The following is a 17,243-nucleotide window of genomic DNA, read 5'->3' as shown; positions in this document are numbered from 1 at the left end:
GTGGCCCCCAAATCAGGACAAACGTGAAAATAGGAATAGTCCTCGTCTTTCTCTCAGCCGGATGGCTTTGATCAAGACAGGTTCCCCAGGTCCATTTTGGGCCAGGTTTCTTTTATTTATTCATCGACTATTTGAGGCCTCACCTGTGCCAAGGCCTGTGGTCAGTGCGGGGGCGGAACAATGACCGAGGCAGTCGGACCATGCACTCAGGGAACTTGGGATCTTGGAGGTGGGGGGGCGGGGGGGGTTGTCACCGAGGCTGGCAGGGAGCTTTCTGTCCTTCTTTTACTTCCTGGGTCCCCGCAGGAATGTGGGAGATGATTGGTGGGGACTCCCTAATTGGGGCACATTCTACAGCCTGGATGAGACTTTGGCTCAGAGACTCTGAGTACAGACTCTCCGGCCGTGTCTGCAGAGCTCGTAGGCTTGTGATAAGCCTGGCCTCCGCCTGCACCAAGGACCTCTGCCTGTTTCCTTGGTACGTTAATGGAGTAGAAGTTTCCACCACCCCCTCTGCCTCCCAGAGACACAGAGCTAAAGCACTGGGTATGAGCCTCCTGCCCACAACTTCCTAAGCACACGACCTCATCCACACCTCAGTGTGTTTACAAGGCAGACAAGGCCTTGTGTTTACAAGGCATAAGCTCTGCTAGGCCCCCGGCCCCTATTCTTGCCCCCTTCCTGACCCTCTGGGACTGGCCTCCTCTCTTGAAAAGCTCTTTACCCCGACCTCCTGATGTGAATTGCTTCCGTGTTGCCTTTTCAGGCTAGCAAAACACCTGTGAGTTCCACACCTTCAGGGGCACAGCATTCGGACGCAGACTGGGCAAAGATGATTTTTTACAGATGGAGAAACTGAGGCACAGTGGTATCGGCTAGCTACTGCTTGTCAGTAGCCCCACCCCCCCCCCCCCCATTTGGTATGCCACTGTCGGCGGGAAGCCACGTTACCTACCCCTAAATCACTTCCATCCTCCCCGGTCCCGGCCACCAGCACAACATTAAAGAATACAGTGTGAGAAATCTTAGGGAAGCAAGATTCGGGTTTTATTTCCATAAAGAAACTCAGGAGGAGAAGAAGCTTCTTCTGAAGAACTGTCACACCGACTTCAGGTCACAAAACGGAGTAGGTGAAGAAAAGTGGCGGGTTTATCTGATGAAGTTGCTGGTCACGGAGACCCCACAGTGCGGTTGCAAGATACAAGGGACAGACAGACTTGGTCCCCAACCTGGAAAAAACAGGTGTCGGCACCTAGACCAAGCCTGACACAGGGAGGGGAGAGCTAGGGACGGGGCCGGTCGGGCTCCTCGAAGACTGACGTTTTTCGGGGCCTCAGTCATGACTGGAAATAATCTTCTAAAAAAGAAAAGAGCAAACGGTAGCCCGTGGCTACTCCGGAATCTGCTGAAACCAGGTGTCCCCTTCATCCAGTCTGGGTGGTCCCGAAATCTCGCGGCGTCCCACCTGTCTCGCCTGCGGGTCCCCTCGCTCTTGCTCCTCCCTGAAACAGATTTTGTGGTTCTGCCCAGGTCATCTCGTACCACCTCCGCCCTGGCGACTCACTTCCTCCGCACCTGTCACCCCCGACCCTTCCTCAACCTCTCCTCCTGTCAGGCCCGCACTCGGCACTCAGAGGGTGCTCCCGTTTCCTTATGAGTCTTCCTCCACAGGCCACACGAGGGGCTCCTCCTCAGTGCCCGTGGAGCTTCCACGCAAAACAAAGCAGATGCCGGGACCTCGGTGCACCCCCGGGGTGACCGTGGCTTGTGCGGCTCGCTCGGATACTCACCTACCAGAACTTCACCCACCGCAGCAGGCCAGGCTGCACCCGGGAAGCCTGCGGGACAAGGAGAACATCTGAGTGGACGTCACCCTGTCTCCTGCACACCCTCTGGCCTCAGACCCTTTGTCTCAAGAGCCACGTTTTCCCCGCCCTGGTACTCACCGAGGAAGAAGGCGTGGCTACCCCCTGTAAAGAGAAGATCAGAGGAGATGATGGGGGCGCCACAGGGCCCTCCGTGTCCTCGGCCTCATCCTCAGGGCTCAGGAGGGACCCCAGGGCAGGGGAGGGCTCAGACCAAGATCTTGGCAAAGGTCCTTGGGTCTGACTGTGGACCTTCAGCCCACGGACTTTTTTTTCAAAGCGGACTCATCAGCCTGCGCACGTCTGACCCAAGATGAGCACACGCTGGCCAGGCAGACTGGAAGGTGGGTGCCCCCTGTCGCTGGGCGGGTAGAAATTGGCGAGTGGGCACCCACGGGCAGCGCTGGCTGCTCTGTCACCTGCTTCCAGTCAGTAGGTGACTTCTGATCTCTCAGTAAAAGTCCGGCCGCGAGGGCAGGGGCTTCCTCATTCTGAGAGTTGGAGGGGAATAGGGCCTGTTTTTTTTCACCAGCCTAATTAGTACTTAGCACATTCATTTACTGAGTCTGTAAGATGGCTTCCCTTGTAACTGAATGAAACACAATTCTCAGGGTTGTTTTTTGTTACTTTTTTAAGTTTATTTATCTATTTTGAGAGAGAGAGAGAGAGTGCGTAAGAGAATCCCAAGTAGGCTCCACACTGTCAGCACAGAGCCCGAGGTGGGGCTTGAACTCACAAACTGTGAGATCATGATCACAAACTGTGAGATCAAACCAAGTCAGACGCTTAACAGACTGAGCCACCCAGGGGCCCCTTCTCAGGGTTTGTTTGTATGTTTGTTTGTTTCCTATTACTTCTTTTGTGGAATGAAGCATTAATTTTCCCACCAGCCAAAAGTTTCTGGGCAAGCCCCCCGCCCCCAAGCCGCCCAAGTGCTGGTGTGCCTTCCTCTCCCCCCACCCTCCACGAAATCAGCAAAGAGGTGGAGGAAACAGACACTAAAAGCAAAGGCTGCTGGGGGGCACCTGGGAGGCTCAGTCAATTAAGCATCCGACTTTGGCTCAGGTCATGATCTCACGGTCTGTGGGTTCGAGCCCGGCGTCAGGCTCTGTGCTGACAGCTCAGAGCCCGGAGCCTGCTTCGGACTCTGTGTCTCCCTCCCTTTCTGCCCCTCCCCCGCTCACACTCTATCTCTCTCTCAAAAATAAATAAACGTTAAAAACAAAAAAGCAAAGGCTGCTCCTTTTCCTGTGTGTCATGTGACTTTTATATCCCTCTTTGAGAGGATATTCATTCCCAGTTTTCTCCTCCGCCTGCAATGCAGCCACTGCTACCTTGTAACCTTTTCCGAGTGGGTGCGTGTGAAGAACACCGAATGTTCCGTGGAAGATTCCGTGTTCTTCTCACCCATCGCTTCCAAAGTGCTCTCAGGGGGCCCGAGTCTCCTCGCAGACAAGACTTTCAAAACAAACAGGATTCGGCCTCAGCTAAACCTGGCAGCCACCCCAGTGAGGAAACGGGGCACTTGGAGCCTTACCTTAGAAGGGATCTTGGCTGAGTACTGCCCACCAGAAGGAGTAGGGTGTGCCTGCTGGTTATAGTTGTGCTGCGGAAAGAAAACCAGAGAGTGGGGAGGAGGGCGGGGGCGGGGGGCAGGAGAGGGGAGAGGGCATTTTGCTGTGGAGTAAACACCCCACCTCCCTGCCTGGGCCAGAGCTGTCCCCGAGCCCCTGCTTCCTTGTGTCATGCGTTCTTTTCTATAGAATCTCCTCGGGCCAGCCAGAGCCCGCAGCCTCACCTCACTTTGCGGTCGTCTCCCGAATGGCCCTGCCTCCTCCTTCCCGGTACCTCTCCCAGCTCCTCAAGTGTCGCTTAGGAGATGAGGGCAGGACACCAAGGAAATAAGTGAGGCCTGAACCCGGCGGCCCAGTGACGGATGTCTTACCTTAGAAGTTACGGCCGCCACCTCTTGCCATCCCGTGCCCGACTGAGAAAACGACAGAATGGGGGTGTGAAGGAGAGAGGGTTTCAGATTGGCCAGCGCTGAGAACAAGACCGAGAGGGACCAAGGGCCGTCGAAGGCAGGTAAAAGGGCGGACTCACCTGACCGGCGCCGCCCGACCTCTTCTGGAGCGATGACGCATCGGCGCCCTGGAAGGGAGAGGGAGCCACAGTTAGGGTGGCCTCGTCCACGGTCCTTCCGGCCCTGCCAGAGTCGAGCCTGCTGCCCAGGCTCGGCCCTCGTGCCGGAGCACCCACCCCCGCCCACCCCACCGCACCCCTGTCCATGGTCCGTGATCAGCGCTACCTACAGAGAAGGCAGGGAGCCCGGAGGAAACTGATGGCCCCGATAGATACAGGACAGGTTTCCACACTGAGTGTGGGGGAGCGAGGCAACACCACCCCCACCGTGCAGCTGGGGCTGAGGCAGACTGGCCGGGGAATGAGCAGGACTGATGGCAAGCGAGCGGTGCCCCAACAGGCTTCCTTGGGGCAGGCGCACACCTCAGCCCAGCCCACGTTCTGCCAACACCAAGCCCTGCTCCTTCCTTGGGCCCCGCAATCCCTGTTCACAAACGCTGTTCCCACAGGTTTCCTGGAAGGACGGGCTCTTACCCTCAGCACATGGAGGCAAAGCGGGGTGATTAGATTAGCTCTGGGCCAGAGAGAAAGGGGAGAAACACAAGGAAGCCCGTGAAGCCAGGTGAGGCACAGGTGCGCGGCCGTCTCCCCTCCACAGTCAAGGCGAGAGGAGAATTCTCAGCGGGAGGAGAGGAGATCGGTTTCTGCGACCATCCCTTCTCCACCTGGACCCCCCACTCTCACCTGCCCCCACACAAGGTTAGGATGTTCCTCCTCTCACCTGACTCCCTTGATTTTTAGCCCCACTCTTAGCCCCAACATTGAGGTCACAAACTGCTTGACCACAGGCCTCCAGAAAGTTTTTGCTTGGTCTGCATTTTTAAATTAAATTAATTGCGAACAGCTAGCAATCAGATTTCCGGGACGCCTGGGTGGCTCAGTCAGTTGAGTGTCAGACCCCTGATTGTGGCTCAGGTCATGATCCCAGGGTCGTGGGATTGAGCCCCTCGTTGGGCTCTGTGCTGAGCATGGAGCCTGCTTAAGACTCTCTCTCTCTCTCTCTCTCTCTCTCTCTCTCTCTCTCTCTCTCCCTCTGCCCCTCTGCCCTGCTCGTGCTCTCTCTCTTCCTCTGCCCTGCTCTCACTCTCTCTCTCTCTAAAATTAAAAAAAAAAAAAGAAATAAAACAAAAATCAGATTTCCATCAAATGGCATGGCACACTGGCCATCCCTGAGCGCATGGCTGTACACAGCGGAAGGGCTTTGACCTCCCCCCTCGCATGGCCCCGTCTGCCCAGCCTCACTTGCCTGGCCCACATGCATGAGTGAGTGCACCTTTGCCTCAGTGCCCAAAGGCTCTCGGCCACACAGAATCAAGGTATGGCCTCCTGCAGGACCCAGAGGTCCTGCCCATCCTTCCCAGAACCCAGATATTCAGACCCACTGCACCTGCTTGCTCTTGACCATGACCTGCCCTTCTCCCCCTGTGCCCCCTGTTTTCTTCCAGCTTTCCTCCCTAAAGCCCCCTTTCCAGTGAAGAGAGTCGACCCCAGCTCCAGGCCCCTGCCTCTTCCCCACCTCGTGTCCCCGCCACCTGCTCACCCTGCAGTACCCACCCAGCTGTGGCTCCCCCTGAGCCAGGCCACACCCAGCAGGAAAAGCAGCAGAGCAGAGACAGTGGCTGGCTTCATGTTCCTGGGCCTGTGGAGGCCCCAGCCCTGGGCCTCAGCTTTTATCGGCGGGAGGACCGCCCACCCTACTCCTCCAGTGACTCACAGCTTCTCCCTCCCAACCCACCCCCACTCAGCGTTGCAGAAAGGGAGGAGAGTGGGAAGGGAGGGAGGCACCCTCCGTCAGCAGGGAGGGTGAACAACGGGGACCGAGTCTACACGTCACTGCCCAGGGCCTAGATCCCGCGTCCCCAGAGCTGAGCACCCAACCCCAAAGGTTCTGCCACCCTTACCTCGATAATTGCTTTCCAGTTCAGGAAAGGGGTGTTGTGTTTGAAATCCTGGAGGGAGGAGAAGAGGTGAGTGGGCCTCAGCCGGGAGTGCTGCAGCTTGGTGGGAAGTTGGGGGCTGATGTGCAGGAATGGGTTTTGGAGCCTGGGTGTGGTTCGGGGGTTAGATGAAAATAAGCACAGGGGAGTTTGAGGGTGTTGGCGCTTCTGGTATTTGGGTGAGATTACTATCTCAAAAGTGAAAAGAGGGTGACTTTTGTGACAGCGGGCTAGAGCTGGAGGGAGGTGGCGACAGGGACAGATGACCAGGATCCCCAGTTCTTTGAAAAGTGAGAGGTCTCCTACCTCCCAGAGCCGGCTGAAGTAGAGGAGGGCCCGCGTGCTGGGGGACGGGACTTGGCCCTGTAGAGGAAAGGCGGGGTGCAGGTTAGCACGGAGCCCGGCCCCCTGCTCACCTAGGCCCCTGTTCCCGCTACCACCGCTGCTCGGTCTTCAGAATTTCATCGTGACTAAGGTTTGAGGGAAGCCGGGTGTCTTTAGGGACACCAGAAAATGGCTTTTGGAAGCAGAGGGGAGAAAGGCTAGCTCTTGGGCGCCACTAACCAGCTCCCCTCCCCAGGCGCATACCGCATGCTCTTGACTATCCCTGTTCCCCCAGCCTCTGCCAGAACTCAGGACCTCAGGACCAGGACCTGTCCCCAGAACTTCCTGCCTTTTTACCTTCCCTTCCGCCTCCAGCCCATTTCCCAAAGCTGAGAGCTGCGCTCTGATCCTTCCAGACGCCCCCCTCCCGCACCCTGGGGAACAACAGTGGAGACGTAAGAAAGGAGCAGAGACCAGGAGTGTGGGGCAGCTAAGGTTTATTTCGAGGGTAAGGGTTGAGGTTAACGGTGGGATAGCGATGTTTTAGGAAGGGATGGGAGGGGGGCTCCCGTCCATCTGGTAGCTCCTTGTCTGGAGGTCACGGGGTATGAAAGCTCCTCTGGTCCTGGGCAGAGAAATAAGTTCTAAGAGGGAGCTCAAGGAATAGGAATCAGGCCGTAGTGGGCCACGTCAGGGGTGGATCGGGCTTCCGCTGCTGAAATCCGCAGGGATCCTTTTGCCCACGGCTGTCATCCAGTCAAATCTGGATATTCCAGTTGGGCTTGAAAACCTCATACGTGCCAAGAACTGTTACGTATGTTCTCCTTGTCGTCACTGGTCAGTCTGGCCCTCCTTGTGAAGGAGATGGGCTCTCTGTTCTCTTCTCTGCCCATCTCTGTCCTGCCCTTCTTCCTAGACCTGCTCCTGGGGAAGCCACCCCAGATGGACCCTGCCTAACTGGGAGCGCTCTCCTTTTACTGGCCCCCTAGATGTGTAAGAATGTCGACTGCCTTCCAGGCCCCGGGGAAGTATGAGCATGTGCCCCTGGGCCTAAGTTCCCCGTGATAGGGGTTGGGGGTTGGGGGGGGAGGGGGCTGTTTCTCTATAAAACAGAAACAGTCCATTTGCTCCTGCGGTTCATCCAAACCCGAACCGCGCTGCCGCGGGGACCTTCTGCCTCCTGTATCTTTCACTGTCCCACCTTATTCCCCAGGGGGCAGACTTGGACTTGCTGAGGGCGGGGCTCTGTCCTCGCCTCCCTGCCTACCGCCACCGCCACCTCGGTTCCCCTGCCAGTTTTAGAGGTTAGGGGCCCTCGCCTTGTTTCTGTTGTTACAGGTCAGGAACTCGGAGACTGTGACAGGCAGGGGGCCTGTGGCTCCTGGAGAACAAGCCCCTCCCACCCCCCCCCCCCCCCCCCCCCCCACACACACAAGAAGCAGTGGCCACTCAGCTCTTGTCTCTGGGAGCTCGAGGAAAGAGGGGCCCCGCGTTGCCACATTTTTCAGAAGCCGGAATTCCAAGTCATTTTGTAAAATCTCTCAGTTTTTAAACTTTGGCAACTAGTTCATAATGCTTTAAAAAAAAAAAAAAAAAAAAAAAGAATAGATCACCGGGCACCTGGGTGGCTCAGTCGGCTAAGCGTCCAACTCTTGATTTTGGCTCAGGTCATGATCTCATGGTTGGTGAGATCCAGCCCCACATTGGGCTCCATGCTGAGTGTGGAGCCTGCTTGGGATTCTCCCTCTCCCTCTCTCTCTGCTCTTGCCCCGCTCGTGCTCTCACGGGCGCGCACGCGAGCGCTCTCTCTCTCTCTCTCTCTCTCTCTCTCTCTCTCGAAATAAATAAACATTTAATTTAAAAAAAAAAGAGTGGATCAAACAAAGCACACCGGCTCGACCGTCATTTGCAAATTCTGCCTTTGGTATTTGTGTGGGTTGTTTTTCTGCCTCTGCTATTCGGGTGTCAAATCAACCTGCCAGGGGGTCCCCTGAACGTGGAAGGCGTGGGCAGGGAAGAAGCAGAAGGGGGTTCAGGGCCCCAAGCGCCTCCTAAGATCACACGGGCTCGGAGCCCAGCACGCCTGGCCCCTAGCAGGCACCTGGGACACACTCCCTCCTCTCTCAGCCGGCAGTCCTCCCTCCCGGTCCTCTAGACTAAGGTGCAGTCCGCCGCCTATCCGGCCTCTGCGGCCTCTCCGGTTTCCCGAGGACTAGGCCTCTTCGTGCTCCCCTTAACCTTCCAGGTCTCGAAGGGGAAACTGAGCTTCAGAGAAGCTCAAGCTTCCCTCTGCTTGAGCCCCGAAAGAGGCACTCCCTCATCCCCGACTCCCAGCCCACCCCTCTGTCCTTCCTCGTCATTCCTGTCCCTCTTTTTAAGCACTGGACAAAACACTCCCTTAGTGGCCACCATCATCTCCCCAGGTCCCCACAGCTCTTCTCCAGTCCCCTCTCCCCTGGGGATCGGAATGGCATAGCCTTCCAGCCCTTACCTTGTTTATGGCATCCCAGTTAATGAAACCCAGCTTGGATTTAAAATTCTGCAGAGGAAAAGAAAAAAAAAAAAAAAGGAAAATGGCAAATTGGGTCATAATGCAATTGGCTCAGGGCCTCGGGGCAGGAGAGGTCAAGGTCCACCACTGACAGGGCGTTTGGTTATGGAAAGAGGACTTCAGCCTGCGGGGCAGAGGGACAGGGGTTTGCCTTGCCAACAGAGTGAGCAGAGCCACCTGGCCGAACTCACCTTCCAGAAAGTGTCGAAGTTGAAGAGCCCAGGAGATGTCTGAGAGTTCTAAGGCATCGGGGAGAAATGGGATGAGAGTGGGAAGCCGGCTTGTGAGCCAGAGGCAGGGGCAGGCGCTCTGGGGCTCAGGAGGGGACCCGTGGGTTGCCTGACACCACGGTCCGGACCCAAGGTGGGGTGATGCCTCCACTCACCAAGGTATTGATCCCACTGACAGCTTCACCACCGGACCCTTGCCACTGGGTAGGAAGGGGGACTGATTTTCAAAGCCTGTGCCTCCGGTCACGCGTGCCACCTGGCCACCTGCTCCTGGCTCACCACCTCTGCCTTGGCTCAAGCTCTGTGTACTCTCTGTAAAGCCACCTTCTTTTCTTTTTCACACAGCAGCTAGGAAGCCCCCCTTCCGGACTATTTGCCACTTCCTAGAATAACCCTGCCCAGTCCCTTGAATCATATTCATACTCTGACTCTGCCCACCACCACCCCCAGCCCCGCATAGCCTGCCCCCAAAACACTGCTGGTATGTGACGTGTGATCCACGAGGCACCTAGCACGGTGCCTTAACCTGCCACGTTCCTGCGTGGAGATGTCTCCACTATACAGATAAGGAAACTAAAGTCAGAGCCGTCGGCAGCTTGCCTCAGGATCTGTCTCCTTGTTGGCCTCCAGGGTCCAGATTCTGAACCACCTTAGTGGTCGCAGAAAGTTCTGCCGTAACTCAGGCGGTGGTGGGGGTTGGTGAGCAAGTTTGCTCGCTTTGCTGGCCCCATTTGACCCAAGAGGAGGCCCAGGCTCAGAGAGGTCAACTGACCAGTCTGAAGATGCACAGATGACAGGTGATACAGCTGTCATTTGAACCCCCAACTACTACCTCAAAATTCACTGCCTTTCCACTTGTCAACACTGCCTTCTTAAGTATGGTTCCCAAATACAGCCCCTTGACCCCTCTGTTACTTTCGGCTATCCTTCCCTTCACAGTGATAACGTGGCTCTGACGGCCATTCAAAGGAAGGAGAGAATGAATGAATGGAGGAGACAGGGATCCCAGACCCCCATCTGGTCTCCTGACAGTTACCCGCCACAGACTCCGAGCAGAAGCGAGAAGACACCGATGCTTCTATTTCTTTTCCCGGTCCCTTAGCACTCTGTCCCCACCCCCCACCGTCCCTTCTCGGAAAGCTGTCCCTGCTCACCTGATAATTGCCTTGGGAGCCCCCAACGAGGTGACTACCTTCTTTGCTTATTTCCTGGGGAGACAGAAAATGGAGAAGAGTCGGTGGGGAAGCAGGGAAGATGCGGGACGAGAGGGCAGGAGAGCAGAATGTGGGCAAGGGTCTCCTGAATCGGGACTGGAGATTTCCCGGGATCCCCAGAGAGGCTCTTCTCCCCAGGCAGCTCCATCTTCCCTGGAAAATCTTGCCTCAACTTCTTGTCGACCGGGCCATTGCACACTTAAGATACTTACAGGTGACATAACCACCTCTTTCTGTTCATGTCTGCAAACTGCCCAAAATCCACCAGGAAGGGTCCTTGCCATCAAAGCATCTGAATTATCCTCTGGTTTTGAGGTGGAAGCCAGCCAGACCGTTGGACTAAAGTGATTCAAACTGCAGGGCCCAGGCTAGGCTGATGTTTTGCTTTGGTCAGAAGGGTGACACTAGCTGGAGAGTCAGTGGGAGCCGAGGAGGCCCAGAAGTAGCCTGGCTTGTCTCCTCCTGAGTGAGAGGTAGGCGCCTCCAGACCCCCACTCCTCGGGACTAAGATGAATTCCCAGGGCCAAGGTCAAGACTGGGCTGCGACGTGAGACTATCTGCCCTGTTGGTATCACTACTGCAGAGGTGATCACCATCCCGTTCTCCTGCCACCAGTCTCTACTCTCAAGGCCTGTCATCTCCTTACCCTGATGTCACCAGAGCTGCCGGGCCCTCCCTGTCCTCCTTGGAAGCCCTGAAGGATGAGACACGAAACACAGGTCATTGTTTTAGATCTTGGGTCCATCCCTGCAAATGTTGGTGCCGATTTAATACAATTCTTCTGTAAACGCTCATGGGATTCTCTTTTGGAACATGTCAAAATAATCCTGGAATTCATCTGGGAGAGTAAGTGTCTAAGAATAGGTGAGAAAACACTGGAAAAGACAGGCAGCAAGGGAGGACCTGTACTGGTAGATATTCATGTGCTATAAAGAAAGCAGTGCCCAGCACAGATGAGCCCGTTTAACCAAGTAGAGCTCCCTAGGCGCCTGGGTGGCTCAGTCGGTTAAGCATCCGACTCCAGTTCAGGCCATGATCTCATGGTTCATGGGTTCGAGCCCCTCATCGGGCCCTGTGCTGACAGCTCAGAGCCCGGAGCCCACTTCAGATTCTGTGTCTCCCTCTCTCTCTGCCCTTCCCCCACCTATGCTCTGCGTCTCTCTCCCCTCCCCCACTCACACTTTCTCCCTCAAAATAAATAAATAGACTTAAAAAAAAAAAAAGGTACAACCCCTGCAGAAGCTCTCCCAAAATATGAAGGTATTTACAAGCAGCATTTTTACATCAGTGGTAGAAATAATTCAGTGCACACAGCTGGGAACACCAGTTTGGTATTCGGGGGGTGGGGGGTGTAAGGGGGACAGTTATACCTCACTGGTTCCCTCCCTTCTGTTTTTATCTGATTTTCCCCTCATAAGAGAGCACCACAGCTCTGATCCAAAGTGTGGTTGTGAAGTCCAGCTGATCTGAGGAACTGGATTAGATTGTATACAGCAAAGTCAAGTCCAGATGGATTAAAGAGTTAAATAGAAACAATGAAATTATAGAAGTAGTTCTAGAAGAAAATAAAAGCCTTTGTGTTCTTAAGAGCAGAAACCATAGAAGAAAAGACTGATATGTTTAACTACATATTTAAGACTTTGCTACATAAAAAAACTAGAGACAGCATTACAGGCTGGGAGCTTTTCTGACACCTGTCTACCCATCGAGGTTAGTATCTCTAATATCCGAAGAGCCTGTTATTCTGGGAGCCTTCTCCCCGATGGTCGGCTGCGCTCGCACCAGCCACAGTCGAGCCCCATCTGCTTTGCCCAGAACCTGATAGAAACCAGAATCTCAGCCCCACCCCAGGCCTGCTGACTCAGAACCTCAAGAACCGTAGGTGATTGGTGGGGACCTTAGCGTAACACTTCCTCTTGTCAGTGCTGCAGGTGCTGACAGAAAGCCCAGATTTCCAGAATAACCAGGAGGGAAGCGCACACTTTCGACACACAGTTTCCAACGCTGTCAAAGAGGTCACGGACTCTGTTTGTTGGCCAGGTGGGTGTAGGTCATTTGAAATGATGACGTTTCTAAAAGGACTGGTTTCTATGTGATTTTTCACCGCCCCATCCATGGTATAAAGTGAGGCACGCCACGTGGGGATTTGCCATTCATTATTATTTTGGAGATTCGGTTTCTTCCCCACAGACGGAGTTGGGGCTGAGCAGGGGTGGGCACAGTCCCAAGTTTGGCTCTTACCTGACCCCCAGATCCTCCAGACACGCGGACTTCATTCCCTGGGTTGTCACACTGAGAGAGAGAGAGAGAAGGCTTTCTCTCTGTTGCCACCTGGAAACCAATCCCAGCCCCCATTACCCCCAAGGCTAGCCCACACCCGCCCCCAGCAGCGCACCCCCTCTCAGCTCTGGCCGTCCCTCTCCCAACTCTCCCGTCATTCGAGGGGCCTCGGCACCCCCTGTTTTCCCTCCCATCCGGGGAAAGGAGGGAGATCTGTGCAGGTGTGCACGCAGCGGACACTCACCTCGGGTTTATTTCCACCACCGCTTCCGCCGCCACCGCTACCCGAGGAAGAGCCAGAACTGTGTCCCTACGAGGGAAAGCAAGAGTCCATACAGGGTCTCCGAAGCACTCAGCCAGAACCAGATCGTTTCCAGGGTGTTATGATTCTCTTTACTCCCCTGTCCCCAACCTCCATCTCTTCCCATCTTTAGCTAGCCAGTCACCGAGGGAAGTTATTCGGGGCACAAAGGTCCGTGTGGCCAAGTGTATTTGGAAATGTGGGCCAGTTTGGGGATTCCGAGCTCTTGTCTCCTCTTCCCTCCCCCACCCCACAGGCCAGAAGTGAAGAGCCTTGACCCTGGCACCCAGGGGCTCCGTCTGTCCTCCTGGCTCTCCTCCTCCCCCCCTCTCCTGGAACCTGGAAAGGGGAAGGGACCCCTAGATCCGTAATTACCTGGGAGCCTGAGTAGCTGCTTTGATCAAAATTCCTAGAATTTTCTAAGGGACGGTCCTAGATGGGGAAGCAGGTAGTACAAGGAGCAGTAAATTACAGCAGTTTACGTGGCCTGGCTCGTCCTAGTCACCTCCCTCTTGTGGCCTGACACCTTTCCCAGATATCTAAGGAAGCCGATGGTGCTCCCCACGGCAGACCCCTCCGTGGGAGAGCCCACGCTGAGCCCGTGGTCCCCTCCTGGCCCCTCACCCCTTTTGTGGGGGCCCCACGTGTCCCGTATGTATCAGTGTCATCTACACCACGGCTCCATAAATGTCCTCTCTCCATGTGTGCGACAGGCTTGCCCCTGTTCCCCGGGGAGCTTCCCAAGCAGGTGTCCTGTTTTCCCGTGTCCACCCCTCTCCTTCCGTCTGCCACCCCCGTCTCTTGTCAGATCTGCCCAGTGGACACTGGCACAGCAGTGGGTGAGACGGGAGGGAGAGCACCCCACCCGCGTGGAGCGAAAGACACGGGAGCCCCGTGAGCTGGCAGCAGGCAGGACACCCCTTGTGGGGACCTAGGGGGTGTGTGTAAGGAACCCCGCCTGCTGGGGCCGGGAAGGTGGGGTGCAGGGGCCGAGGGGCCCAGGACGGGGCCACAGCGACGCCAGCGTTCGGGAAGACCTTGGAGGCTGTCTCCTCCGCAGGGACCGCTGGGGTCCGGGCTGCACCTCTGCCTTCAAGGGGGAGCAGGACTCACCCAGCTGGGCCCATAATTGCTGCCACCGTTGCCGCCGCTGCTGCCACCGTCGCTGCCACCACTGCTGCCACCGCTGCTGCCACCGCTGCTGCCACCGTTGCTGCCACCGCCGCTGCCACCGCCGCTGCCACCGCTTCCCTGAGGGGCAGGAAGAGACCAGAGTGAGAACCAGGGTCGAGAACATCAGGATCATTTGCTCCCCTCCCCCTCGCCCTCCCCCTCTTGCTCGGGCACATTCCCTGCACGGTCTCAGGGGAGCAGAGACTCCATCGTCCGCTGTGCAAAATGCCCCCAGCCGCCCAGTCGCCTGTCCCCTTACCCCGGAGTTGCCAGAGCTTCCGCCTGAGCTGGACGGCGGGGGGTTGGTGCACTGCAGGGGAGAGTTTCCAGACCTCAGTCAGAGCCCCTGCCCTCACGGCAGGGCTCTCCCGCTTCCTGCGGCTTGGCCCCTTTCCCCACGTGTTTCTCCCCCACGCCCCGTCCCACTCCCCTCCCCTCCTCCTGGTCACCTGGCCCGGCCCGTCTCTTCCCTGTCCAAGCTGCCTTGTCCCTCAGTCCGCTCCCCCCACCCCGCCCCAATCCTTCTTTCTTTCCTCTTCAATTCGCCTCCTTTCTGTCCCACGCACCCGAACACCCTCTGCTTTGCCCACACCCGTCCCCTCACCTCTGTGTGTGAGTTGCTGCTGCCTCTCACTGAGCCGTACCCGGGCTGGACCACGGTCCCCTGCAGAGAGGGGCAGGCTGAGCGGGGGACTGATGGGGACTGACCGACAGATGAGGGAGGCGTGGGGACTGTGGGCTCGAAGGGCGGGAGGTGGCGAGCATCAGGGCTGGGGTGGTTACCGTACCTGAGCGTTGGGCCCCAAGTTCAAAGATCCTCCGTTGGCTCCTTGGCCCCAGGCGCCTCCCTGAGAGTGGGTTCCGAAGCTGCCACCTGAACCTCCGGGGTATCCCTGGCCCCAAGGAGTCCCCGGGCCTCCAGGGTTGCCCTGGCTGTGGCCTCCAAAGCCACCCTGGGAGCCAAAGATGCCATGGCCTCCAGAGGGAGGTTGGCCATGGGTTCCCTGCAAGAGCAACGCGCCCACACTTAGTGTGCGTGACCATCCGCCTGGTGACAGGAGAGGGCGGGACAAAGGCCGAGGCAGGGGGACGGAGACCCCAAGGCGGCAGAGGAAGGCCGCATCACGTGGAGGGAAACCACCGCAGACAGCCACAAGTAAGAGACCTTCCTTCCCATGGGTCACCCTTCCAACCCGCTCCAAGACTCTCAGCCCGGGGGCCCACGGCCTCCCATTTCCACACCCAGCTTCCCGCTACTCACCCAAGCACCGTTGCCGCCAGGCACGCCCTGCCAGGAGCTGTGAACCGCATCTCCTCCGCGGCGAATGATGTTCTCAGCCTGCCTGCCTGCCTCACCCCCAGGGTTCCCAAGGACGTGGGCTGCCTCCTCTATGCCACGGCTCATGGCCCCCCTGCTTGCAGAGCCGGCGGCCTCTCCGGTCCCTTTGCCAGCAGCCTCTTCGACTCCTTGGCTGATGGCATCTCCCACCCCCTTTCCAATGGCGTCTCCCATCCCGTGTCCCACGGCCTCCTCGACACCTGCTCCCGCACCCTCCCCTTCTTTCGGCAACGGGCCGGCCCCCCCGCTGCCCAGGCACAGGGCCAGCAGGAGGCAGGCCAGGGAGCCCTGCAACCTCATCTCCGCCTCGCTCCTTCTCTCCCTCCTGCCTTCTTCCCACCCGAATTTATTTCTCTCTGCCCTGTCTCCTCCTCCCTGCTGCGTGGTCTCCTCTGTTCTCTTCTTCCTTCGGACTTCTCCCTCCCTCTAGGTGTGCAGCCTTCTCCCTCCTTTCCCAGACTCCCTTGCCTTCCCAGAGTCCTCCTCCCTGCCTCTACTCCTTATACTGCAGCTTGGGAGAAGGTGGCAGGGCTGGGCAGCCCTGTGTCCCTCCCTCGTGACTCAGGGCCAGCCACCGATAGGGTAATGAGCTGTAATTGTGAGTCCGAGAATCTGTGTTGAAACAGAGAGGGAGCCCAAGCATCAGGGAGGGAGGGAGACATGGGATGAGGCAGGTGCAAAAGTGTTCCGATTTCCCAACCTTAGGAATTTGGGGCGCAGGGTGGGGATGGGGGCATCCGAGGAGACAGGTGGTTGGCATCTCCTAGAGGTGGTGGGATGGAGGGGACTGAGGAGAGAGGAACCACAGGCAGGACCCAACCAGGGAGGCCAGCGTAGGAACCCAGTGGGGCGGGACCCACTAGGTGGAAGCCAGCCTGGGTCAGGGGCACCAGGATGAGAGGCAGGTGCCTTTTCTTGGCCTTGCTGCCTTGGTTTTGGTGGCCTTTGTCTCTCCCATCTGTCTTCCCGCCCATACTGTCACCTAAAGGTGACTGTCCTCACCTTCTCCTGTACCTTCCAGCCCGCAGAGGGCCTGGGAGCTGTGAGACTGCCCTCAGTGGGGACCCCGGGTGCCGGGGAAGGAAGTGGCCAGTCCCAGAGCGGTCACCAGGGCGTCTCAGCACTCGGGCTGCTCCTGGCTGAGAAAGCTGGGTGCGGAGCAGGGGAGCTGGGCGGGCCAGCCACCCCCAGGGAATGAGTGGGAGGAAGCAGCTGACCCAGGCACCCATCCTGTTTACCTGGCCCACTGGGGGCACGTGTGTGAGCTCACAGCCTCCTGGGAGGCCTGGACTGCTGCTCGCCCCACCCACCCCTGTCTCCGCCAGGCCTGGGCTGCACCAGCAAGGGAGGAGGGGTCGGCGTGAGGGCCCCCCACCCCCCCACATCTGGGCTCAGGACACAGAGTTTGGGCGTCTTGCCCTCTCACCTGGTTTAGTAGCACCCGGGGCCGCCTCTCTGCTCCCAGGGCCCGGGGTCCTCCCACTTGTCCCTGGCCTTGTATCACTGGGACTCATCACCGAGTTAGGAGGGGCCGGTTTCCATCCGCCTTTCTCAATGCCTCTCAGTCAGTCTCTCTCCACCCCAGCACCCGCACCCCACCTTGTAACATCGTCTCACCGTGTAAACACGGTCCCGGTCTGTCCCGGGCAGCCCTACCTGTTGTCATTACCTCTGTTTAATGATAATCATAATGGTGGCAGTGGGAATAACAATATAATCATCATGGCAACTTCAGTTTGTCAAGGGCCTTCTATGTGCCCGGTGCTGGATTAAGCACTTCAAGGCTCACACAGCCCTGGGAGCTGGTCTCACTGTAACCCCATGTAGAGACCGAGAATCTGGGGCTCAGAGGGGAGCGGTGAGTGTGTGGGGTGGGTGTGGGGTAGG

The 17,243-nt window shown here is 57.4% G+C and overlaps 1 protein-coding gene and 1 long non-coding RNA gene across 10 annotated transcripts; one reads left to right on the top strand and one right to left on the bottom strand.

Moving 5' to 3' along the window:
- Nucleotides 1-1,025: 1,025 nt before the first annotated feature.
- Nucleotides 1,026-15,937, bottom strand: DMKN (dermokine). 8 transcript variants are annotated; one of them, XM_058707019.1, is made up of 22 exons: nt 15,279-15,923; nt 14,806-15,021; nt 14,622-14,681; nt 14,277-14,327; nt 13,958-14,095; nt 13,220-13,276; nt 12,788-12,853; nt 12,505-12,555; nt 10,910-10,957; nt 10,204-10,257; nt 9,205-9,249; nt 9,011-9,058; nt 8,760-8,807; nt 6,251-6,307; nt 5,909-5,956; nt 3,969-4,016; nt 3,811-3,852; nt 3,403-3,471; nt 1,947-1,970; nt 1,791-1,838; nt 1,466-1,502; nt 1,026-1,357 (listed from the first exon to the last, which is right to left on the bottom strand). In XM_058707019.1, exons 1-20 carry the CDS (start codon nt 15,654-15,656, stop codon nt 1,791-1,793), a joined length of 1,596 nt encoding a protein of 531 aa, XP_058563002.1. In that variant the 5' UTR covers nt 15,657-15,923; the 3' UTR covers nt 1,026-1,357; nt 1,466-1,502. The 8 variants fall into 8 exon arrangements, with proteins under 8 accessions (XP_058563002.1, XP_058563004.1, XP_058563003.1 ...); XM_058707021.1 differs by lacking the exon at nt 1,466-1,502 and having other exon boundaries at nt 1,026-1,229; nt 15,279-15,925; XM_058707020.1 differs by lacking the exon at nt 1,466-1,502 and having other exon boundaries at nt 15,279-15,924.
- LOC131499181 (uncharacterized) lies at nt 5,749-7,873 on the top strand. Of its 2 annotated transcripts, none has more exons than XR_009255757.1 (2): nt 5,749-5,974; nt 7,185-7,873. It is a non-coding gene; the product is annotated as an uncharacterized LOC131499181 (long non-coding RNA). The 2 variants fall into 2 exon arrangements; XR_009255758.1 differs by having other exon boundaries at nt 6,564-7,873.
- Nucleotides 15,938-17,243: the final 1,306 nt, after the last annotated feature.

Source organism: Neofelis nebulosa, chromosome 17, assembly GCF_028018385.1.
Source record: "Neofelis nebulosa isolate mNeoNeb1 chromosome 17, mNeoNeb1.pri, whole genome shotgun sequence".
NCBI classification, from domain to species: Eukaryota; Metazoa; Chordata; class Mammalia; order Carnivora; family Felidae; genus Neofelis; species Neofelis nebulosa.
Note: the sequence above shows the minus strand (reverse complement) of the source record. Positions and strands in the feature narration are given on the sequence as shown.

Excerpts from the sequence above, each read along its gene's own strand:
- DMKN (XM_058707021.1), bottom strand. The coding sequence starts at position 15,656 with ATGAGGTTGCAGGGCTCCCTGGCCTGCCTCCTGCTGGCCCTGTGCCTG. Across the intron at positions 14,328-14,621 it reads GCAGCAACTCACACACAGAG|TGCACCAACCCCCCGCCGTC; the intron begins GTGAGGGGACGG and ends TCTCCCCTGCAG. Across the intron at positions 5,957-6,250 it reads ACTTCAGCCGGCTCTGGGAG|GATTTCAAACACAACACCCC; the intron begins GTAGGAGACCTC and ends TCCTCCCTCCAG.